This window comes from Vombatus ursinus, unplaced genomic scaffold (assembly GCF_900497805.2).
Source record: "Vombatus ursinus unplaced genomic scaffold, bare-nosed wombat genome assembly UNPS02014926.1, whole genome shotgun sequence".
Lineage (NCBI taxonomy): Eukaryota > Metazoa > Chordata > Mammalia > Diprotodontia > Vombatidae > Vombatus > Vombatus ursinus.
Window position 1 is genome coordinate 6,393,422 of NW_020954704.1, and position 25,053 is coordinate 6,418,474.

The 25,053-nt window shown below is 37.0% G+C and overlaps 1 protein-coding gene across 2 annotated transcripts in view; it reads right to left on the bottom strand.

The window, feature by feature from the left end:
* Nucleotides 1-24,765, bottom strand: part of MTHFD1 (methylenetetrahydrofolate dehydrogenase, cyclohydrolase and formyltetrahydrofolate synthetase 1) — a 44,547-nt gene extending 19,782 nt beyond the window's left edge. The window contains exons 1-15 of one of the 2 annotated variants that reach the window (XM_027843723.1): nucleotides 24,632-24,765; nucleotides 23,887-23,998; nucleotides 16,979-17,106; nucleotides 14,226-14,323; nucleotides 13,897-14,070; nucleotides 12,429-12,565; nucleotides 10,484-10,530; nucleotides 9,689-9,796; nucleotides 9,479-9,553; nucleotides 7,831-7,933; nucleotides 6,094-6,170; nucleotides 5,377-5,517; nucleotides 1,272-1,340; nucleotides 545-656; nucleotides 307-446 (exon numbers count right to left, since the gene is read on the bottom strand). In XM_027843723.1, the coding sequence (XP_027699524.1) occupies nucleotides 307-446; nucleotides 545-656; nucleotides 1,272-1,340; nucleotides 5,377-5,517; nucleotides 6,094-6,170; nucleotides 7,831-7,933; nucleotides 9,479-9,553; nucleotides 9,689-9,796; nucleotides 10,484-10,530; nucleotides 12,429-12,565; nucleotides 13,897-14,070; nucleotides 14,226-14,323; nucleotides 16,979-17,106; nucleotides 23,887-23,998; nucleotides 24,632-24,706 (1,596 nt within the window). In that variant the 5' untranslated portion in view covers nucleotides 24,707-24,765. Of the gene's footprint in view, nucleotides 1-306; nucleotides 447-544; nucleotides 657-1,271; nucleotides 1,341-5,376; nucleotides 5,518-6,093; nucleotides 6,171-7,267; nucleotides 7,345-7,830; nucleotides 7,934-9,478; nucleotides 9,554-9,688; nucleotides 9,797-10,483; nucleotides 10,531-12,428; nucleotides 12,566-13,896; nucleotides 14,071-14,225; nucleotides 14,324-16,978; nucleotides 17,107-23,886; nucleotides 23,999-24,631 lie in introns of those variants that run through there. The other variant, XM_027843725.1, reaches the window with a different exon arrangement.
* Between the last annotated feature and the right edge of the window lie 288 nt (nucleotides 24,766-25,053).

Here is a 25,053-nt window from a genome sequence, read left to right on the forward strand (position 1 = left end):
CACACACACACACACACACACACACACACACACACACACACACACACTCTCTCTCTCTCTCTCTCTCTCTCTCTCTCTCTCTCTCTCTCTTTCACAAAGCGATCATTCATCATGAGGGCCTGGTAAGAAAACATCCAAACAAAAATAGGCACTAGCCCTCTCACTGCTTTATCTTACAATGATGCCCAAGTATGGTGCTTCACCTGCAGCGCTTATTAACCCAGTACTCTTCGCATAGTAGGTACTTAAGTGTTTGCTACATGAATGACCCATTTATAATAAATGTCACTGGATCTTAGTACTTACTGTTGGGCCTCCTCCGTGCATTTTGAGAGCTCTAATAGTGGCAACAAGTACCACCACATGAGGACGGAGACCAGAATATCGGCATTTGATGTTAAAAAACTTTTCCATTCCGATGTCTGCTCCAAATCCTGCTTCAGTCACTGCAAAAAGGCAAGAGAAAACCCAACCCTTTTCCACTGTTGCTTAGTTTATAACATAGGGTGATTTACCTTTTCTATTCTGAAAATTAAACTCTTACCTACAAACCCTTCAGGGCCAACGAGCTTCAGTGCGATCCTGTCGGCTATGATTGAGGAGTTTCCATGTGCAATATTGGCAAATGGTCCAGCGTGAACAAACACTGGGGTCCCCTGTGAATATTAAGAGATAGAAATGAGATATAGTTCTAACCTTAATTTTGAGATGAGAATCTGGATTACAACAGAACATCAGATGACCCAGTTTAAATCCCTGCCCTGCCACTGGCTACCTGGGCAACCAGGGGCAAGTCACGAGACCTTTCTGGGCCTGCTTGAAGAAGGGTCTGGACTAGATATTATTTAGAGGTCCAAGGGCCCAACCAACTCTAAATGAGAACCAGGAAAAACTGCCTCTCAAAGGGAGCTATTTAGTACTACCTGTTTACTAAGGTTTACTGTTAAACTTTTATGAATAACAAAAAGAAATGGGGGATGTCAACAGAATGCAAGCTTCTTGAGGGAGGGGACTTTTTCATTTTTGTCTTCATATTCCCAGTGTCTAGCATGATTATTGCACAGAGTTGCTTCTTAATACACATTTGCCAAATTGATTTTTGTTTTGTGGGTTGTGGAAAAACTTGAGAAAATACATATGAATCAACTGGTGGGATGGAGAATATGCTACACACTAGTGGAATATCTCTTTAGAGAATACTTGTGTGTTTCACGTATGTTTCATTCTGTGCTAAAGCCAAATAGTGGGTGATTAAAAACTGCCAGGCTCACCTCTAATGTCTGCATGAGATTGGGCTTGACTGCATCCTTCATCAACACTGTCAAAGCACCGCTCACTCCCTATAAGCATGGACATACAGTATAAACTTTTAGTAACTCCCCTCTTCCAGAAAACATACATATTTCAGTAAGTAATTTCAAATAAATCACACCATTTTAAAAGTTAACCTAGATATGTGAAGTTACCACTGTTCTCTTAATAAGAAAGCTTCTTAGACAAAAATAACATTTAAGTAGACTTTTGGAAAAGTATCTATCCTTGAGAAATGAGCCTCAGGAAGCAAGGGTGACCAGCAAGCATACCTACAGATATAGGAATTGTCCTCACATTGGTTTGAGCAGCAGTTTCATGTCTGCTCTGATATCACATCATAGCATGGAGGTGACCCTGAAATTCTCCAAGAGTCATAGCACACTTGGAGAGTATACTGGATTGTAGTACTCATGAAAAATATATGTAAGATCACCACACAGATAATTACCAAATATGTGCTGCAAACAAGTGGAGGAGCTGTAAAAAGAATTTAATCCATTTTAATAACTGTGATATAAAAACAAAAGATATCTATAAAACAAAATGCAACACCAAAAGAACTTGCTGTAAGACTCACCAAATTAAATCAACATATACTTTAATGCTCATTTATTTCAATGCAAAGGTGGGTACAGAAAAAGAGGTTGGAAAATAGGGTTCAAGATTAAGAAATGAATATACAAACGAATTATAGTCATAAAAAATTAAAACAGTAGAAGTTATCTTTCAGAGTTATAGAGGGAAGAATTCCTAACCAAGCCAAGGTCAAAGATCACAAAATATAGTTTATAATAAACTACTTTGCAACATCTTTTAGATAAGACAGCTGGAAGATTATAAGTAGTATTATCTCCTAAAAGAAAGAGAAGCAGTAGAAGGAAAAACAAGTTTATAGAAAGCTTGTGAGAAACCCAATTTTGCCAAATCATCCTAAGAGTACTTAAGGATGGAACTGGGAGGTTAGCAAAGATGGGGGGAAAAAAAGAAAAGATCTGCCCAGATTTGAAACTCTTTTCTTCAGTGAAGGCACCACATCTGGACTCAACATCACATTCACTGAAGAATGACATGAGGAAGTAGAAAGTGCATTAAGTTGGGAGTGAGGGGGGTGGGGAGTGGGGGAAGAGATGAGATAAGCATCTGGAAAAGACCAACAAACATATAAAGAAGTCCATTTTCTTGCCAAAGCCAATCTCTACATAAGTCACTGATGCCATCTCCTTTCAGGCTGCTCCAGTAGATTTCAACTTTCATCATGCCCTCTTTCCCTAATCTTCCACTTCTCCTACTGTCTTCAAACATGTCCAAGTTTTCTTATCCTTAACAAAACTGTCACTATATTCTACCACCTCCTCCAAGTTTTTGTCCTTTATCTCTCCTCCCGTTTTCAGCCAAATCCTAGAGAAAGTTCTACATTTATTGTTTCCACTTCCTCCCCTCAGGTTCCTCTATTTTTTGCCATCTGGTTTCTACCTCATCACAACTGACACTGCTTCTTCTAAACTTATCATTGATTTCTCAGGTGCCAAATCTGACAGTTCTTGATCCTCATCCTTGTTGAATTCTCTGCTGCAAACAACACTGTTAACCACCCTCCTCCTCTTCCTTATCTGTTCCTTCTAAGTCTTATTTGCTGGTTTTGTTTGCTCCATATTGTGCTCCCTAACTGTGAGCACCTCCATACTTCCTCCGAGGCTCTACAATCCCCCAGTGACCACATCACTGAAATTAATCTAATATCTATCTCTCCCAACCACTCACAGGTAAACTGCCAGTCCTAGTCTTTCCTCTAAGCTTCAATCTGCACCAAATGACCACTGGACATTTCAAACGGAATGCCACAGGAAATGTGCACAACAGAACTCATTGTTTCCCCCACAACCTCCCTTCTTTCTGTCAGAGGCACCACCATTTCTCCAGGCTCTTCATAGTCTTGGCATTATACCTAACTCTTTAAGGTATTATAAAAACCAGTTATTCTTGGCATTATCCTGCACTGCTCATTCTTCCTCACCCCCACATATCCAACCCAGTTGCTGAATCTTGCTGTTTCTATCCCACAACATCTCTTATGGCCTATTCTTTCTTCTCATTGCTACCAAGTCAGTTTAGCCCTCTCACCTAGGTTACTACAACACCTTTCTAATTGGTTTCTCTGCCTGAAGTTGTTCTCCACTTCAGTTCATCCTCCATATTGCTGCTGAAGTAATTTCCCTTAAATGCTGATCTGACCATATCATACTCCTAACTAAATACACCTTGATGGCTCCCTATTGCTTCCATGCTAAGATATCAACTCCTCTAATTAGCTCTTAGAGCCCTTCGCAGTCTGGCCCCAGCCTACCTTTCCATCCCTCCTGTATGTGACTCTCCACACTATACTCTGTGATCCAGTCAAACTGGCCTCTCTGTTCCTTACCTATAGCTTCTCTGCAGTGGCTGTCCCTCATGCCTGGAGTTTATTCCCTCTCCAATTCTTCCTCATAGAATCCCAGTATTCCTTCAAGAAGAAGTTCAAATACCACTTTCTTATGGGCAGTGAACTTCTCCAGATGCTCCTATTCACCAACGACACTGTGCTGACTGACTGCAAAGGATCTCAAAACATTGTGGAGGATCCTAAACGAGATTTCATAATCATCCAGAAGGCGAAGGCTGATGCTCTACCCACTGCGCCACCTAGCTGCCCCTTGATATGATGCTTTTAATGACCCCAAGTTTCACCCTGAAACACAGCCCCATCTTTCTAACACCAAGAAATATTCCATGATATCCCATGCCTACAAGTCACGGAATCATAGATATGTCTTCAAAGACATAAAGTTTCAAATTACCCACAGAGCAGCAAATTACTAATGAAGAACTGCATACCAAAAGTGGAGTGAAAGAAGACTGTGACAAAGATGTAGGGACTAGAAGAGGTTGACCATGCAGTAAGAGTAAGGGATGGATAGACAGTGTGCTGCTACATTCACAGCCATGTAATGATAAGGGATCTAAAGAAGATCCACAGGGTATTGAGGAGACATTCTGTCAAAGATTTGTCAGAAAACATGGACAAGAATCACCCAGGATGAGATGGTTGCAATCTGTACTGTTGAAGGAAATTCCAACATTGAAAAAACCACAGATCCATTGAAATACCAAAGTATCAATTCTAAAGATATTTCCAAAACACTAGTTTGGTCTACATAATTTAATATACTTTGTCAAAACGAGAAAGTAAAAACTTTTTAAACTTTTTTTTTTTACATCCATTATAGCCATTTATCAGTATTTCTCTTTGGTTTCTATATCATTTTTATTACCTTGGGTTTAAAGCATCTAGAAGTTACATCACTTTTTTACCTGTCTTTAGCATAAAGTTAAACACAGAAAAATCTTGAGAATTCAAGAAAATGAGGCTAATAATAATCATTAACTAGTACATTTGTTTTTCTACTAATCACTTATGCCAAGGTTGCTAATGCCACCATCAAAATGTCAATGGCAAAGAATAAATCCCCAACATTATGACTAAGGGTTAAATTGCTAGATACCTTTCAACAAAAGTTTTTTCTTCTCATCATTTGTCATAATGTCTCAGCTTGAAAGTAAATAAGGTAATAGTTGGAAGTAACTGGGACCCACCAAAGCTGAAAACGAATCTAAAATCCAGAAAGAGAATCCAAGTTCCTTGATTTTCTTTTCTTTCTTTTCTTTTTTTTTTTATGAGGCAATGGGGTTAAGTGACTTGCCCAGGGTCACACAGCTAGTAAGTGTCAAGTGTCTGAGGTCAGATTTGGACTCAAGTCCTCCTGACTCCAAGGTCAGAGCTGTATCCACTGCGCCACCTAGCTGCCCCCCCCTTTTGTCCTTGATTGTCTACGATGATGATCTCAAGCAAGTCACCTGACAGTGCTAAGCCCTAGTAGCTTCACCTGCAGCAACATGACCTACAGTATTTATTTCATAGTCATTACCAGTATAAAAATGAAATAACAAACATATGTTGGAAAAAAAGTTAAATGCACTCAACAAATGGAATGTTTTAGGACTTCAAGAATTAAAAATGCATCTTACCAAATCTTCGGCACTGATCGGCTCTCCTTTCTTACTACTTGCCACCACCATCTTGCCCAATCTCTCTCTCATATCCTCTAGACTACTGGTAAGTGCCAAAACTGCCATGATTTCACTAGCCACAGAGATGTCAAATTGAGTCTATGGGGGATGGAAATAATGATTAAGGAAAAAAAGCCAACTATATCTAGGTAAAGAGTTAACAGCAAAACCAAGATGACTATCTAGTTCTCTGCCCCAAGCAATAGAGACTGTATTTCTAGAGGAATACTTAATTTCAGTGAAGCACACTAGTGATCTGTGAGTAGTTATGGCTTATCTAATAATACAGACCCACATAAGGAGTTGTTACACTCAATGACAGTGTCCACTCAACTCTAAGTACTGAAGCTCTCTAATTTGATGGAATATACAACTAATTTTTAAAAGTTAGTTATAAGCAAATGACATGCAAAGATATTCACTTGAGATTATCCATCTTCATGCAAATATTCTGGGAAAAACTTTTCAGGTGGTAAATGGAAATTCATTGCAAAAGCTGTCAGAGCTCTCTTCCACACACACCTACTCACTTTCATTTTAAAAGTGAGAAGGCAAAAGAAGCATTTGTTAAAACAGGGGTAGGTATGAAGTGGGGGAGGGGACAGAAGGGAAGGAAAGTAGAACTTAATTCATGCAAGTGTATTTATTTGAAGTGAAAAAGCAAAAAGAAGTTACCGTTCGTGTGTGTCCTTTTTCAGTTGGTGATTGACCAATTGTGATTTTCCTTAGGAATCTGTCATTGGTATCTAACACTACCAAAGTAAGGGGAAGACAAAGAAAAAGTAATATTAAAAAAATCAAACAGTTATGTCTTTAAGATACCATTTAAATTTTATGATCAAACAATGAATAATATCCAATCAATAGTTCATGGCCTATTGGGAACACAAGAGAACATGGAATAAGGAATCAGAAAGAAATATCTAAATAATAATAAAATTCAAAATGCTAAGTAAGGTAGTATGCTAAGTTTCATTCAGCTCACAAAAATTGAGACCTGAGTCCCCTAAGAAATATTTTTATTAAATATTTTCACAGGAAATAGGTTTTCATTTATGTCCTCAAATATATCACACATTTAATGCAAAACTGAGACTAGTTTACTTTTTTCCAAAGTAAAAGATCTATTTTGCCAATCTATAATGGTTGACTGGTTTCTGGAACCATGATAAAAAGTTACAACAGGTCATAAACCAGGCAAAAATGAATGCATTTTGGAAAGAATTGGGTGTCAGCAACTGGAGTTCTCATGACCATAGTTTCAGTAACATCCTATGAAGATATGGAGTTTATCAATGTAGCTGGTTAAGGAGGTCTGTGTCTCTGAATTTTACTATTTCTCCTAATTAAATATAGTCAGCAATGGGACTGGTGGTCGCTATGATGTGTTCAAATCCTTTCCTTTCTCTACCTCTACTGTAGGACAGAAAGTATGAATTATACATAAAGCAGAAAACTAAAGTGAACGGGAAACTAAATTTCAGAAGTAATCCTTAGAATATTCTTTGATGAGTCATTGTGCCATCTGTTCAAAGTTATTCTAACAGAGAGTTGAAAACTACCCAATGTTGTTTCTGACATTAAAACAATCACATTAATTGTCATTACCTAGCAGTAGTCACTGGGCCAACTGCAATAATAAAAAGTCAATGATTTTGGCTTAAGTTTGCAAAAAGTCATGACTAAGAGAAATTTTCCCCACTAGGTAAATGTAAAAGGTGTTTATTTGGGACTGGGGAAGGGAAGGAGGAGGAAGAAAGGGACACTGGCTAATGTATCAAACAAAATTCTAGGTCATGGTAGTTTTACATAAAAGATTAGGGCCATACGAAGAAGTCAGGCAACTCACCAATAAATGGCATATTTTGTATTCACATTCACCAAGTTACTGAGACTTGAAGACTACCTCATAGTTTGGAATAATAGTTGAATAAAATGAGATAAAAATGATTAGGCAAACAAAGACTACAACTAAAATAAAGTCACTTATACTAGATTTGAATTCTGAGAAAAACCTCTGCTTTCTCATATCATCTTGCCAGCCTTTCTCTTCTAAATGACCTTTACTATATCAACAATTCATAACATTTTAAAATAAAAAAGCAAAAGTGGTGAATAATTATCTTATATTTACGAATGAAATTTCTCCCGGGAACCCTCATTCAATTCACACAGAACATCTGGAATTTAAGAATACTCAACCATTCAAGCAAAGTATTTCTTGATTACAGCTGATTAACAAGGACTAGTCAAATCAGGGCAACATACATAACTTTAGAGGCTATTTGAGCCTAGCAATGTTTATGCTGGCTGTGACTCACACAAAGGTCAAAGGAACATTATAAATCGCACACATTTACTTTTCTTGGCTTAAATGGAAATACAAACTAGAATGGTATATCATTCTGATACCTCTTTGCCAGGTTATGGTTTCTGGATCAATATCCAATCTCACAAATCTATTTATTTCTTCATCTGTTAAGGTGGCAGGGTCGTCTTTCTCAATTCTTAGTCTCTGGAAATGTGGGAAGGAAAAAACATATATAAAATCTTTATTTCCTTGGAAAATAAATACTTTCCAAGCAAAGTTAAGAGATGAAAATAGTATTTCTAAGTCAGAAAAGTCAGTAGAATGATGATGAACCCTAGAAGACCAGTTTTGTTTATTAGACTGGGTGTCAACATCAACTGGGAAACACAAACTATTTTTAAAACAGAAATTTTATTCTTGATTAAACTCCAAAAACCTACTTCAGATTACTGATCATTATATATTTGCATCTATTCCTTTAGAAAACATTCCCCCCTCCTGTGATTCTTTTCTAAAATATTCAGTAAATAAAATCTAGAAAGCACAGCTCCACTTCCCTCTCCAACCTGCACATACACACACGCACACGCACATGCACAAACCTCACTCACCCAAAGCCTCCAAACACCAACATACTGACAGTATGAGCAATTTGCCAAGTTTTTTAATGTGGCAGAGATCATTTCAACAAACCAACTTCATTCAACTACTGCACAACCTATTGAGTCCTTCTCATAGCTATGAGGGACTAAGAGGCACCCCTGTTTGTTTCGAAAAACAAAGAATTTGTTTTCCTTTGCTCCAATCTTGTGGCAGACAGGAACTAAACTTTCTTAGTTAAAACTACACTCCCTGATTTTTAGCCCACAATATCTAAAAAATAAATTTTACCTATCTTTAGTCTCTCACACGGGAATCACATGGATTTTGCTGCTGATATACCAATATCCATATCAAATCCCTAAATTAGGAGGGGGCATTCATTCAAAGACCCTGTATGGCTCTAATGTTTACTATGTGCAGTCTTGGACAGAAGACTAAACTGTCCCTGGTACTCAGGCTCCTCATCTCTAAAATCAGAGTCTAGATTTTATGGCCTCTGGTGTTTCTTTTAGCTCTAACTAGATCTATGACCCTGTGACCACAGATGACAGATATGCTAAGAGCTGTCAAAAAGCATGCAAATAATTGAGTGAGAGGTATCAGGTTGCCTCCTGCTTTTATACTGGAAAAAAATCTGGGTCTAGGGCTCAGGAGACCTAAAAAAATCTGGGTCTAGGGCTCAGGAGACCTAAGTGCAGGCCCTGACTACAGTTTGATGCACAGTCTTAGGTATTACACTTCATTTTTTTGTGCCTCAATTTCTATTTTTGTAAAACTGAGACAACGCCCACTGCAATAGATGGTTGTGAAACACGCAAAATAAAGGATGTGAGAACACTGAAAAAAGTGAAAAGTGCTGTAAGCGTAAAAGCATTATTAGCCTTAGCATATAAAATCTCCTTTTGGTGAGATTGTACAGAGATTATATATGTTTCATCTGAGATCTGGCTGCTTGAAATTTGTGGCTGAAATCATTAACAGTCTACACCAGTCCCTGTCACAGCATCATTTAAGTAAAATGAGGTCTTTAGAACCCCAGTTGTAGATGCGACAATGACTGACTCAACAACAGGCCATTAGAAGCTTCACTTCCTTTTCCTACCCCAGTATGATTCCTTCAAATCACAAAACAAAATGGAAATTTACCTTCAGCCTACGGACTTGAATATCTGAGAACTTCCTCACTCCATTGACTGAAGGTACCAAACGATTAAAGAGAGCCTTGAAGAAAAGAAGAAATAGGTCTTTTAAAGGCAAAAGCATCATCTTATGCATATTATCACCACCAAGAGCCATATAAACAATACTTCAAATTCAGGTGATCTTTAGTTTTATTTTCTAAATATTCTACCGTACCTTGTCTGTCTGTGTCAGTTCGTGGAATATTCGGGCATCGATAGCAGCAGCAACCAAATTATTAGCTGCAGTAATGGCATGGATGTCACCAGTGAGATGGAGGTTGAACTAAAAAAAAAAAAATTTTTTTTCTTCACATCAATTTTCCAACTTCCCATTATTTCTATAACACGCAGTCTGTGGCAACTGAACCATACAACTTGTGAAAATGAAAAAAAAATTACCAATAATCTACCCACATAAAGAACCCCTCCCAAACATGGTCAATGTGGCATTTCCTAAATAACATGGTCCAGAACTCAGAAAAGACATTTGCTGTTAGGGTAAGCTACAGGAACATTTAAAAAATTCAACTGTATTTGTCTTTCATGTCCCATAAGTGAGTAATAAAGTTCTGTTGTTAGCATTTCACTAGGTAGTTATATTTCAACACAACTCATGTATATTTAAGAACTAGTTTACTCTTTGTTTGAGTCACAACATTTTAAAATTCGCTGAGTGTTGATATCTTCTTATATTTTATAAATATATATAAAGGTCTCCTTCCCAATCTCATGATCCAGTTCATTCACTGGCTTAGAAACTTTTAAAAATTAATGTTTAGGCAAAAGACATCCTTAACCCTTAAAGGCCAGGCATATGAATGAAATAAGTTTGCAACAAGTTGACAAATTAAGAAGTGTTTCCTTTCAAGAAGTTTTGCTGAGTAGCAAATTGCTCACATACTAACAGAAAGAGATTACCTGCCAAATAAAAAAGCTTCAGTTTTAGAAAACCAAGAAAAATGAAAATTACCTCTTCCATTGGAACAACCTGAGAATAGCCCCCTCCTGCAGCTCCACCTAGAAGTCAGGTCAAAAATAAGCGTATCTAATCAGCAGCTATACTGAAATTTCTCTTAAAAATTAAAAAAAAAAAAAAAAAAAGAAGAAATTGAAACTTCTTATCAATTAAGACAGCTGGCTATATATTTTTGGCAATGATTTGGACAAATCTGTTCATGATTATATCTGCTTTCCATTTATGAATATTAAAATAAAGCCCTTTATCTTTATAAAAAGTAAAAATAATATTAGCATTGGAAATACGTTCCCCAATGGCACCAATTTTGAGAAAAACTAAATAAGCCCTAATAAAAAAATCAAGCATTCAGTTAAGAGTTCCTTAATTATTTGGTCCTCAGTTTCTTCAATTGTAAAATTAGTATCTTAGAGTAGATGTTCTCCAAGTTCCCTTTTAGTGCTAATATTCTTCAATTAGATTAAACAATTCCACAAGAAAATGAACTAATGTTTTTTTCCCCTTAAAAAGGAACTGGTATGAAGTAAAGAAAGCAGAACTTACAAAAAGAAAATTCATTCAAAAATACAAGGGCAAATGGACAGAGACAATGGAAGAAGATCCCTTCCACTGGGAAGGAATAATCATTAAGCTGTCAGGGCCAACTGCTTGCTGAAGAAATTTTTAAAAATATAAAGGAGACAAGGAATTATATAAAAGATTTGGAAAGTCATTCACTCAAAGTGGTTAAAATTTTAAAAATAGTAGTATCACAAATGCCATAATGATGTTGGAAAGGGATACAGAAACACAGAGAAAACATCTCTCTAAATATGCTGACATAGGAAGCTCTTTCATGAAATGTTACTACTGCTATATTTTTGCTTAGATCCAAAGGTCTCTCAGTTGTAAACATGGATCAATAAGAAAGACAAACTATTGTGACATACTAAGGAGTTAGCCTAAGAAGGGATATCTGAGCTAGGGCAGTCATTAATCACTGAAAAGATGACAAATGAGTCTGAGAAATCAAATAGGAAGGTGCAAGGCTTAAAAAGAAGAGAACAAATTTTTCTAGTTATGTTAGTTGATGCTTTTAAGGAAAGGTTAAGATGAGGTAAAGGCAGAATTGAAAGGTAAATAAACTAATAAAAAATGTTTAAGAGATGAAGCTAAGAAGAGCATTGAGTAGTGTTAATGAGAATTGCTACATTAAACAGATTGTCATACAAGCAAAGATGAAATTATATTAGTAATTAACAAGAGTTGTATTAGAAGCCAATTAAAAGCTGAAAGTAAAAGGTTCTGCTCTTATAATTATAATTGGAAGTATATGGCAATTATGTTGAGAGAAGTTTTTAAGAAAAGTGTACAAATCCTGCTTAGAGCTCATTTTCATTCATTAGAGATAAGTAACAACTAACTAAGACAGAAGGATGTAGTGGAAAGATAAATGGACTTGGGACTGGGGGACCACAGTTCAAATGACTGTTCGGATACTTTTAACCATTTGACCATGGACAAATGCCTGAATTTCAGTTTCCTTATCTATAAAATGGAGAAAATAATATTACCCATCTCACAAAAGTGCAATTAGGAAAGTATTTTGTAACACCTCAGACGCACTACATTAATGTTACACATAGGTATATAAAATGAGTGTCATGTCGTTGAGCAATAAGTTATTACTTCCTATAAACAGAATTCCAGAGGATCCTTTTGTAGTACTGACCGCAACAGCAGGCGAGGAATAGGACTAATCCTGTTAAAGATCTGACAAGAACCCTCACCCAAACTACATCTGGAGCAGGTTAATAATCGTATTACATTGGAACTCCTATAACCATCAGAAGATACCTGGCCTAGCCAGAATCTAAGGGTTCTACTGCAGGGAACAAAAATCCAATCAAATGAAATGAGAAGGTTCTCACTGACCATAGTATCAAAGACCAATGAATACCTTTTATTCCAAAGGTTGGGCCCTGAGATGGTTGTCGAACACAAGCAAAAACATTCTGGTGAAGATGTGCTCCCAGAGCTTGAACCAGCCCTAGTGTGGTTGTACTCTTTCCTTCTCCCAGAGGTGTAGGGGTTATTCTTTAATATAAAAATGAAAAAACGAGGAAAAAAAAAACCAACAACAAAAGAAATCAATTTATTTACAGTACTTGGATTTCATTGAATTTTTTACTGAAACTTTAATAATTGTTTTGGTACAAGAAATACGGAATAAAAGGTGTAAAGAATAAAACCGACACAGAGACCTTACCCCACTGTCATCATGAAAGAATTCCACCATTTTAAAAAAAATCTGAGAAAGAAATGCCTAAGATGGCATCATTTCCATTTTCCATTTAGGGATCTGATACAGTTCCTAAAACTATGAAACTAAATCAATGTCCTACTTTGCTTCTACCCTTCACTAAGTAGCCACTACACTATTTGGGGACAACAGAAACCACAGTCATTGGTCTATCTGTTAGTACAGGAAATTGGTTGAGCCTCAAATTAGATAAAGATCACCATTTTTCCATTTAACCTCTATGTTCCTCTTACTAAAGTAGAATGGAAAAAGCATTGAACTGAAGTTGAGAAACCTACATTCTAGTCCCAACCCTACAAATCACTTCATCTCCTTAGAGATAGTTCACTATCTATAAAATGAGGGCAGACGAATTAACTTGAAAAATAAACCATCTCTTCCTCCATGTCATAGGAGGCTAGGAAATCTGTATGCATTAGAAATGGTAGCAAGAACTATTAGACACATACCCCAAAGAGATAAGAAATGAAGGAAAAGATTGTTTGTGTGTACAAAAAATATTTAGAGCATCAATTTGAAAACAAAGCCGGGACCTATCAACTGGGAGCTGTACAAATTCTCATGTATGAGTGTAACAGAATATTACTGAGTTGTAAAAAATGACAAGAGGGGCTGATTAAGAGAAATCTGGGAAGATCTGTATGAACTAATGTTGAATGCAGTGAGCAGAACCAGAACAATTTTGACAATGACTATGACAATGTAAAGGACAACAGCTTTGAAAGTTTTAAGGACTCTGAACAACATAAAAATCAATAATGACTCCAGAAGACTGATTATTAAACATGATTTTTAACTTCTGGCAGAGAAGTAATGGATTGTAGGTGAAGAATGAAGCTTATATTTTCAGACATGATTGACGTGTAAATTTCTTTTGCTCATAGTATTTTTTTTTTACAATGGAAGGGCTTTCATTTGGGAGTGGCAGGGGAGATGCAGGGAAGAGCGGGGAAGAATAAGAATGCTATTAAAACAGAAAAAAAGGAGTCAATGAAATGTTCCTATATGTTGATATTTTACAAAGTTCATAAAAAAAAGAGGAAAAAATCTATAGTTCGATTTTGAGTTATCAATCAACTTGGTAACATGTATCAGAAAAACATACCCCGTTACGACCACATATTTTCCATCAGGCTGGTGTTTCAGGCGTTCTAAGGTAGACAGCAGAACCTTGGCTTTTGTCTGACCATACATTTCCACTTCTTCAGAGAGCAAGCCAATTTCTTTAGCCAGGTAACCAATGGGCTTTGGTGTGCAAGAACGTGATATTTCAATGTCACTTTAAAGAAATGTGGAGGAAATTTTATGTGGTGCTTCATTCAGTCAATTTAATAATAGACTTCCCCTCAGAGTAAGCTGCTTCTAGAAATACCATACACATATACTAATTACATAATTCAGGACAGGTGGTTCTAATGTCAGCAGTAAAATTACCTTGGAACAGGGGTCTTGAGGCTAAGATGGTTATACTGGATGTTCCATTTTCCTGGTGTACATTTCTCTAGGAAATGCTTTGCACTTTCTACTGTGCTCTAAATAAAAACATACACAAAAGATTAACATAACCTTACAAAAGGAAGTAATTATCTGATTTTCATAAGTGATGATGCTCCATTTTTTGGCATACCTTTCAGAAAGTATACATATATTTAAAATTAGGAACTAGAAAATCAGCAACATGAACATTTCCATATACAAAGGACAAAAAAGATGATTGTATGTGAAACCATTAATCTATTACATAAAGTTCATAATTTAAAATATATACTAAAGTTAAATTAGTTTTAACTTACATCACCCTCACTGTAGGTTCCCTTCTAAACTTCCTTCTATTCTGTTGTGAATTAGAAATTTTAAAAAATATTCCCTCTTAAATGATCAAAAACTTTGTCCTACCTTTCCCTAAACACATCTATTGAATGTGAGATACTGTAATTTTATGGCAGCAGTCAGAATTTTTTTTTAAAGTTTGCCCATATAGCTATTTTAGTTGATAACACAAACCCTACAAAGCAAGGTCCCACAGAACAAAGTTAAAGATCTCAATGGAATGAAATGGTACAATCTGTTAAACTGGCAAGGGATGCTATCTTCCAATATACCATACTATAGTCACATGTATGATGGAAAGCCCAAATTAAAAGCAAATGACACTCAAAAAATTTGAAAGACATCTTGGAGTAATAACAACAACAACAACAATAATGATAGCTGACATAGAGGATTTTAATGTTTACAAGTATTTTGTTTTACATCTATTATCATAAAACAAGTAGGCCTCCAGAGTCAAATTCTTGAAGTATAAAGGTATAAACTGAACAAGATGGGGAGGCATGGATGGGCAGTGATATACCCTGTCAGAGGAAATTGTAGATCTATTGTAGTAATGAAAAAAATTATCTCATTTTGTCCCTCACAAAAACCTAAGTGTTATAGGTAATAATCCCCATTATTCAGTTGAGGAAACTGAGGCTCATAGAGGTTAAGCACCTTGGTCATAGTCACACAGCTATTAACTGTCAAGAGGTGGGATTTGAAATGATGTCACCTGACTGCTGGAATGCTGTTCTTCATTATGCTGCTTCGTTTAATGGTGTTCAAATTGTTGCACAGTAATCATCTTTTATCACTATTTACTCTTACTAGCTATTGTCTATTCCAGTATATTCTTTAAGCCATTAAGCTTAAAACTACACTAAGACTTTTTGGGACATCCTATATCTGTGAAAAAGCAAGAACAAGTAGCTTAACAGTGTGCTAAGTAAATGTTATGAGATCTGAGTTATAATTCTAATTCTGTCATTCACTGGGTCCTAGGGTAAGTCACTGGGCTTCTTTCCCTCAAGTTCCTCATCTGTAATACACCTGCCCATAGAAGAGATAGAACTAGGCAATTTCTATGAAGTTACCATGACGCCTTAAAAAAAATGCAACCAGGTGTAATAGAAAGAACACTGAACTTAAGAGTCAGAGGTGGCCTAAGTCTGAATTTTTTTTCCAGTACTTAGTAGTTACATGACCCTGGTTAAGTCATATAACCTCTCTGAGCCTCAGTTTCTTCAACTGCATAAAGGGGTTAACATACCCACATGCCTGCCTCACAGGGTTCATGATTATATGATATAATGTATACAAACTGCACTGTAAGTGTTAAAGTATAATATAAATGTCAGCTATTGTTATTACTGCAGTCATGGCTTAGCTGATAGAGCTGACAAGTCAGGAAGCCTTGAATTCAAGTCTCACTTCTGGATACAGACTTGTAACATGACTATGGCATAGCTACAACTTCTCAGTTGCTCTCCAAGCAGCAATCTAAGACTGCAAAGTTGAAAAACTTCATCAGTAGAGGGACTTACTTTCCTGGGAGTTCCCTATTCAAAAGAAATCATGGGTCTGGTAAAAAGACCAAAACACCTTATCTATCCTAGGTAGGGGATAAAAAAAGAGGTACAAGTTGTATAACATAATGGATGCCTCACTTCTATCCCTAAAATCATTTGTTCTATACCTAATTTTAGGAGGCAAAGAATATTTATAAACCCCCCCCCCCCACTCTCTTCTCCCACCTAGCTTGATTCAATGGCCGACAGACCCAAGATTCTTGGAATTACATTATTTTAGAACTGGAAAGGATCTTAGAGGCCATGTTTCTTCACTTTATAGATTAGGAAACAGATGCCCAGACAGCTTAAATGATTTTCCCAAGGTAAAAAGTGAGTGAGTAGAAGAACCAAGACAAGAACCCAAATCTCTCGACTCTATATTCAGTGTTCTTTCTATTACCTCACGATAAAGAATTGTGCCTCAATTTCAGCAAGTTTTCATTCCAGCCTGGCTTCAGTACTGCCAACCAACAGACTCCTGGGCTGCCTCCCTCCATTCATGGTTGGGATGTGTTGAGAAAGTGAGCGATCAACATTTCAAAATCAAATATAAATAATTTTTAGAGATCATCTGTGCCATTGCTCTACTCCTTTAGAACAGATAATTAGCTCTATGTTTATGTATCTTCATCTCCACATAAATTTCTCTGCCAGGCTAATTTACTTATTTATCTCTTCTGAGTCTATTCTCGAAACATTTCTGAAACCGAAGGATATGACAAACAACTATTGTCTGTTGTACTGATTGTTATTACATAAAATGCTTTTTATTTATTTATTTATTTTTGCAAATGGAAGTACCTGCATTAACATTGCCACAGTCATGGGTCCAACTCCACCAGGAACTGGCGTGATGTAGGAAGCCTTCTCTTTTGCTTCATGATAAGCCACGTCCCCCACAACTCTTTTTCCATTAGGTTTTCCATTATCTACAGAATAATTTTTAAAAAGAGAAAAATCCTTACAGATAAAGGAAATAACCAGACCAAATTCTCATGAATTTTTAGCTCTTCATCCAATGTTTTCATAGCTGTGTTTCCTGTAGTATCTGATAGAGTGACAGTTATTTGAGAGTTTGTACTAGAAACTTAAGTGGGCTTAAGATCTTGGGTCCTACCAGGTATAATTCCCTTTTCCTCTTTAAAGAATAAGATAGGGAGACAGAGTCAAGATGGTGGAGTAAAGGTAGGGACTCACCTGAGCTATCCCCTAAACTCCTCCAAATACCTTTAAAAATGACTCTAAACAAATTCTATAGCAGCAGAACCCACAAAAAGACAGTGAAACAAATTTCCAGCCCAAGACAACTTGAAAAGTTCGCAGGAAAGATCTGTTGCACCAGGGTGAGAGAGGAGTGTAGTCCAGTACAGGCCAGGCCCCAGCAAACACGGAGCAGCCTTGGGGCAACTGAATCCCTGGCAGCAGTAGTGGTTTCCAGACCCCTCTGCCTATAGATACTAAAGACAGCTTAGTCCAATGCAAGTGTGCCATCACAGCCCAGCCACAGCAAACCAGAGCAGGCCTTGGAAATCATTGAATCAGCAGTTACAGCAGCTGTTTCTAGAGCTCTCATCCCACAGATGGTAAAGAGTAGAACAATTGATCAGAAGAAGATTACAAAGGTCTTTTTGCTAGCACTGAGGAAGAACTCTGTTGGTTTGTACATACTCGGATCTGGGTCCCAGTACTGGGTGGCAGTCTCAGAACGAAGAGGAGCATCAGTACACCAGAGCTTGTGGCAGAAGTGTGGGGGGTGGGGAGGAGAGACACTCCTCACAGTTCCAGGGCAGAAAAGATGTTTATGGTCACTCACAGACCACAAGACAACTGGTAGAGGCCCAGAGAGTAGTAAATATGTCTCCTTAGATCATGCCACCTTGGAAGAACTGAAAAATTACAGGTCCCTAGAAGTATCTCTGAAAACAGTTGCACAAAACCCTTGAAGTAGTACACCCTCCACACTGGAAGCAGAGCCCTTTTACCAGAGGTAAATAGTCAAGTAATTAGTTGGGAAAATAAGCAAACAGTGGGGGGGGAAAAACCCTCAATCTACAGAATCTTACTTTGGTGACAAGGACGATCAAAACACACAATCAGAAGACAACAAAGTCAAAGCTCCTACATCCAAAGGCTCTAAGAAAAATAGGAATTGGTCTCAGGCCATGGAAGAGCTCAAAAAGGATTTTGAAAACAAGTAAGAGAGGTAGAGGAAAAATTGGAAAGAAAAATGAGAGTGATGCAAGAAAATCATAAAAAACGAGTCAACAGCTTGGTAAAGGAGACACACAAAAAAATACTGAAGAAAATAACACCTTACAAAACAGACTAGGCCAAATAGTAAAAGAGGTCCAAAAAGCCAATGAGGAGAAGAATGCCTTAAAAAGCAGAATTGGCCAAATGGAAAAGGAGGTCCAAAAGCTCACTGAAGAAAATAATTTCTTAAAAATTAGAACGGAACAAATGGAAGCTAATGATCCTATGAGAAATCAACAAACGATAAAACAAAACCAAAAGAACAAAAAAATTTTGGACAATGTGGAATATTTCATTGGAAAAAAAAAACTGACCTGCAACACAGATCCAAGAGAGAATTTTTAAATTATTAGACTACCTAAAAGCAATGATCAAAAAAAAAAAAAAGAGCCTAGACATCATCTTTAAAGAAATTATCAAGGAAAACTACCCTGATATTCTAAGAACCAGAAGGTAAAATAGAAATTGAAAGAATCCACCAATCACCCCCTGAAAGAGATCCCAAAAGGAAAACTGCCAGGAATATTATAGCCAAATTCCACAGTTCTTAGGTCAAGGAGAAAATATTACAAGCAGCCAAAAAGAAATATTTCAAGTATCACGGAGCCAGAGTCAGGATAACACAAGATTTAGCAGCTTCTACATCAAAGGATTGGAGGGTTTGGAATATGATATCCCAGAGGGCAAAGGAGCTAGGATTACAACCAAGAATCACCTACCCAGCAAAACTGAGTATAATCCTTCTGGGGAAAAAAATGGACATTCTATGAGATAGAAGACTTTCAAGCATTCTTGAAAAGACCAGAGCTGAATAGAAAATTTGATCTTCAAATACAAAACTCAGGAGAAACATAAAAAGGTAAACAGCAAAGGGCAATCACAAGGGGCCTCATAAGGTTAAACTGTTTACATTCCTACATGGGAAGATGATATTTGTAACTCATAAGACCTTTCTCATTATTAGGGTAGTTAGAAGGAGTGTATATATAGAAAGAGGGCACATGTATAGTGTGACTATAAAGGGATGATTTCTAAATAAAATCAAGGGGTGAGAGAGGGATATACTGGGAGAAACAGAAAAGAGAGAGGTAGAATAGGGGTAAATTATCTCACATAAAAGAGGCAATAAAAAGCTTTTACAGTGGAGGGGAAGAGGGGGGAGGTGAGGCAGAGTCAGTGAACCTTACTCTCATCAGAAATAGCTCAAAGAGGAAATATACATGCGCAATTGGCTATAGAAATCTATCTTACCCTACAGGAAAGTGGGAGGGGACAGGGGTGGGGGTTTGTGATAGAAGGGAGGGCAGATTGGGGGAGAAGCAAAACACTTTTGAAGAGGGGCAGTGAAAGGAGAGAGAGAATAGAATAAAGGTAGGCAGTAGAATAGGATGGAGGGAAATACAGTTAGCAATAGTAACTGTGAAAGAATTTTTTGAAGCAAGTTTCTCTGGTAAAGGCCTCATTTCTCAAACATATAAAGAACTGAACCAAATTTATAAAAATAAGAGCCATTCCCCAATTGATAAATGATCAAAAAGTATGGTTATTTTTTAGCTAAAGTAATCAAAGCTATCTGAAGCCACATGAAAAAATACTCTAACTCACTATTGATTGGAGAAATGCAAATTAAAAGCAATTCTCAGGTACTACCTCCTATCTGTTAGACTGGCTAACAGGACAGAAAAGGTAAATGAGAAATGTTGGAAGGGATGTGGGAAAAATGAGACATTAATGCACTATTGGTGGAGTTGTGAATTGATTGAACCATTCTGCAGAGTAGTTTGGAACTATGCCTAAAGGGCTATAAAACCAAGAATACTCTTTGACCTAGCAATACCACTACTAGGTCTGTATCCCAAAAGAGATAAAAAAAAAAAGGAAAAGTACCTATATGTACAAAAATATTTATAGTAGCTCTTTTATGGAGACAAAGAAATAGAAGTTGAGGGGTTGTCCATCAATTGGGAAATGGCTGAATAAGCTGTGGAATGTGATTATGATGGAATTCTATTGTACCGTAAGAAATGATGAGCAGGATGCTCTCAGAAAAACCTAGAAAGACTTGCATGGGCTGATGCCAAGTGAAATGTACTGTGTACAAAGAAACAGCAATATTTTAAGATGTTCAGCTGTGAATAACCACAATGATCCAAGACAACTCTGATAGACTTATGATGAAAAATGCTATTTATCCCCAGAGAAAGAATTGATAGTGCCTGAATACAGATTGAACTTTTTTTTAACTTTCTTTATTTTTCTTGAGTTTTTTGGTCTATGTTTTCTTTTACAACGTGAATAATAGTTTTGCATGACTATACATGTATAACCTGTCTCAAACTGCTTGCCTTCTCAATGAAGGGGGGTGGGGAGAGAGGAAGGGAGAGAATTTGGAACTCAAAGTTTTAAAAACAAATGTTAAATTGTTTTTACATGTAACTGGGGAGAAAAAATAAATTAAAAAAAAATCTGCTATGGCTATGGTAAGCTATTGCTATTTTCAACTTCAAAAAGAATAAGATAAATGGTAGTTGCTAAATCATTAAAATAAACAAACACAAAAAGATGGAAAAACAATAAAATGCTTAGGCTTTGATAGACTAACAGGAAAATCCTTTTGCCTGACACCAGGCATTGAAGAAAACCAAAGCTGTTCTTTATTCTTTATGCCAATTAACAGTTCCATAATGAACCCTTCTTAAAATGTTAATTTACCACGGCCTACAAAGAGTTTTTAGGTGCACAAAGCCTGAACCCTGTCACAGCTGCCAGATTCCGTTTCTACAGCAACTGTCAGCATTCTGTTAAGCTTCCCTGCGTGAGCTGAAGAACAATCCAACATCCAATTCCAAAGATGAGCAGCTCCATAAATGTATGCAAAAGGCAAAGAATGTAATTACACTTTCCTCAAAAGGATGCCAAGAACAACTACAAATCTTACCAGCAAAGAATAGCTATTTGGAAGAACAAAAGCAAAGGATACACCATACACTCCCTCACACAAAGCACCTCCCACACTCAGTTTCACTGCTTCTCCTAGGAAAGGGGAAGGTCTAGACTTTGCAGCTCCAAGGTTCAGAGCCAGAATCTGGAATTCCATTGTGAGCAAGGCCTTCCAACATTTGCATGTAATCTTGTTTCAGTCACCACTTTTCTTTGCTTTCAGTTCTCCAGGGATGAAGAAGGCTATATTGGGAAGAGCACTGATGTAGGAGTCTTGTGTCTTGACATGGCTAATCCACGCTCAGCCTTTATAGCCTCCTCCTCTGCAATGCTGGCAAATGCCACCTCCCCTACCAAACTCACAGAAGCGTTTCTAGAACTAAATAAGATAATGTAATTGCAAGGGCTCTGAAAAGGATAAGACACCATGCAAATATAAGGGATGTTGCTGTTGCTGCTTCTCTACCTTCACAACAGCCAGAACTTCCTGTGAAAGCTTTAGATTGTGAGAAGTTTTGTTTGTTTTTGAGCAGTAAACTGGGAAAGAACACTTATTCCTGGATCTCTTAAGCTAAAAGGCTCAGAGTAACATTTCCAATTAATGAAACTGTAGCATGTTATAGTCAACTACTACCTATAGCTTAGTTTTTGGATTCACTTCAAACTTTTCTTTTTCTGTACTCTCAGATTTAGTCCAATAATAAGGTGGGCTTACAGACTGCTTTCCTGTTTTCATGAAGTACTGTAGCCCTCTCAGTCTTTCAATAAATAACATCCAGCATAGCAACCACTCAACAATTTCCAAAACCTACTGTACAAATCACAAATCTCAATTTTCCTCCAGAATGGCTAAATTTTATGATAGTCTAATCTCTCTCTCAGCTCTTTGACTGCCTTAGGAAAGGTATGACTACCAGATTGGCCATTTTTCAATGTGAAGATGTGGAAGCTTTCACAGAATTTCAGCCTCTAAAATTTGGAGAGGTCCTTAGAGGCCCTTTAATCCAGCCTCTACAAGATGAAGAATCCCTTTTAGAGCAGCCCCAACAAAAAGTCCTCCAGCCTCTGCTTAAAGACCTAGTCAATGAGGGGAAACTCACCATTTCACAGCAAGAAGACCAGTGCCCATTCTACTTTGAGATAGCTCAAGTTATCAGGAAGTATTTTTCTACATGGAACTGAAACTTGCCTTCCTGAAACTTCTACCTGACTCCTAGTTTGGCTTCTTACAGCCAAACATAGGAAGTCTAATCCCTCTTCCACATGATAGCCCTGCAAATACTTGGAAATTGCCATCATATCCCCTTTAAGTCTTCTCTTCTACAGGATACACATTCCCAGTTCCATCAGATGATCCTTATATGGCATAGTCTCCATTCTTTTCACTAACCCAACTGCTCTCTTCTACTTTCAATTGGCAGAGGCCGCTTGGGTTTTTGGTAGGACAATGTTATTTTATCCCTTGAATATACTACAAAAGTAATAATTAAAGCAAAAGTAATAATCAAATTACTATTAACTTAATTATTTAAACGAATTAATAAATTAATATTAAAAGTAATAATTAAAATAAGAACTAAGACATGAGCATCACTTTGTAGGGGACAAGGATCTATTCAAAAGGACATTTGGAAAGTTTAGCCTTTGGATTCATTCACTCTATTGTTCTGTCACATTTTTTATTCTTTCTCATGCAACAGGAGAACCAGTTTTGTAGACAACTATGTGTGTATATGTTCTAACCTAACAATAACAATTCTCAGAGGAACAACAGTAAGAAAGAGCTGTTTTTGTTTTATTCATATTTATTCTCTAAGAAAGGCAGATTGTAGGGAAGACAGATAAAAGCTTCAAGTTCAAGTAAACATTCTATGAAAACCTACAAGAATAACCAGCCATCATCTATTAACTTTCTTATTCTATCTCTCTGCATCTCACAAAGGATAAAGGTGAAGAATGGCAAAGGGTGAAATCTTGTTATATAGAGGACATAAGATCTTAAAGAGAAGAAACTCTGATATCATCAGGAAGCAGAGAAAGTGATGAGTTGTAGGAGAGCAATTTCTTTATAATCCATTAGGTAATTGCACTGCAGGAAAAATGAGCTATCAATTATGAGTTACTGCCTTAAAAGCATGGTGAGAGAGTGGGAGGGAGATTAAATATGGTGAAAACTTGACAGTGACTAATTTTCTTAGCAATTTAATAACTGTACCTCATATTTAAGACTAGAAGGGGAAAAGAAGATTATCTTTCACTTTAAGACTTGAAACAAAGCCTAGATGCTACACTGTATATTTATTCAGTAAGACTAGATTTCATCAACGTCATCTAAAAATCACATCTTTACTCCCTCCCATTCCCCATCACATTAAGGTCCATAAATGGCACAAGTTCTAGAATAGTTCACTCATCACCATTCCATTCAACATGTACGTTCTTGGCTTATTTCCAATGAGTCAAAGGATCTTCCTTTACCCTCCCCAACTTCCAAAAATAGCAAGTGGAGCACCAACCTGGAACATAGTTGATTCCACAGTCTATTACTATAGCTCCAGGTTTAATCCATTCTCCTCTCACCATTTCAGGCTGTCCAGTTGCAACCACAAGAATATCAGCTTTATTCACCTGTCAAAAAAAGGGGGGACAAAACAAAAACAATCATAGCAGTAAATAGAAATTGATACTAGAAACACAGTCAAGAAATGGAAAGGGCATTGGGATGGGAAGGCAACATCAGGAATCTTGTCTTTTCCTCTAAGCTATCTCAGACAAGCCTTGTAAGTCACTTAGTTTCTTAGGTTTCAATTTCCTCATTTATAAAATAGGGATACGACCATGTTCTTTGTAGGGACATTGTGAAAGAAATTTACTGGGGATATTTGAGGGGAGAGGTTCAGAGGAAAGCCTTACAAATGAGCCAAAGACTCATTACTAAAAATCCCAAGAGAAGCTATTTCTGATATTTATCTCCTTCAATTCTACAAGACACATCTGTGTTCACAGAAGCATTAGCCTCATCTTATTATGAATACAAAAATCTGGCTGAACATCTTGATTTAGACATTTGCCTATGATTACAAAGACATCAGAATTTATTCCTGTTCCGTGCTAAGGATTTCAGTATAGTTAGAAAACAAACTGCCACTGTCCAAGTGCTACTTTGTGACATCCAATTCCCTGCACCCTTATGACATAGCACACCTTTGGACAGCTAACACTGATAAACCTTAGGTATACACTATTCCCTGAAGATCTTACCTCCTCAGACAACTGGATAGTCTTTGAATGGCATGTGGTCACTGTGGCATTATTCCACAGAAGCAAGTCATGCATTGGTGCACCAACAATCTTGCTACGTCCAACCACCACAGCATGCCTACCAGCAATTTGTACTCCTGAAAGAAACCCCAGAATCGATCTCAAACACAGAGGCAAGAGGAATTTTTTGTTCATAATGCTACCTATATTTTACTTGGGTCAGAGGGAATAAGTGTACACGTATGGGCTTCTATCATAAGTCAGAAACTTTTTAAGTTTCTTCACCTCCCTTCATTATTGGGTGTAAATTCTCTGCTTTTAAGTTTGAGTAACAAATTGAGACTTGGACATGCACTCCTTCTTGCTGTGGGTTTTCTGAAAGCAGCTTAAGCAAAATCCATTCACTGAGTCATAGCAGAGTG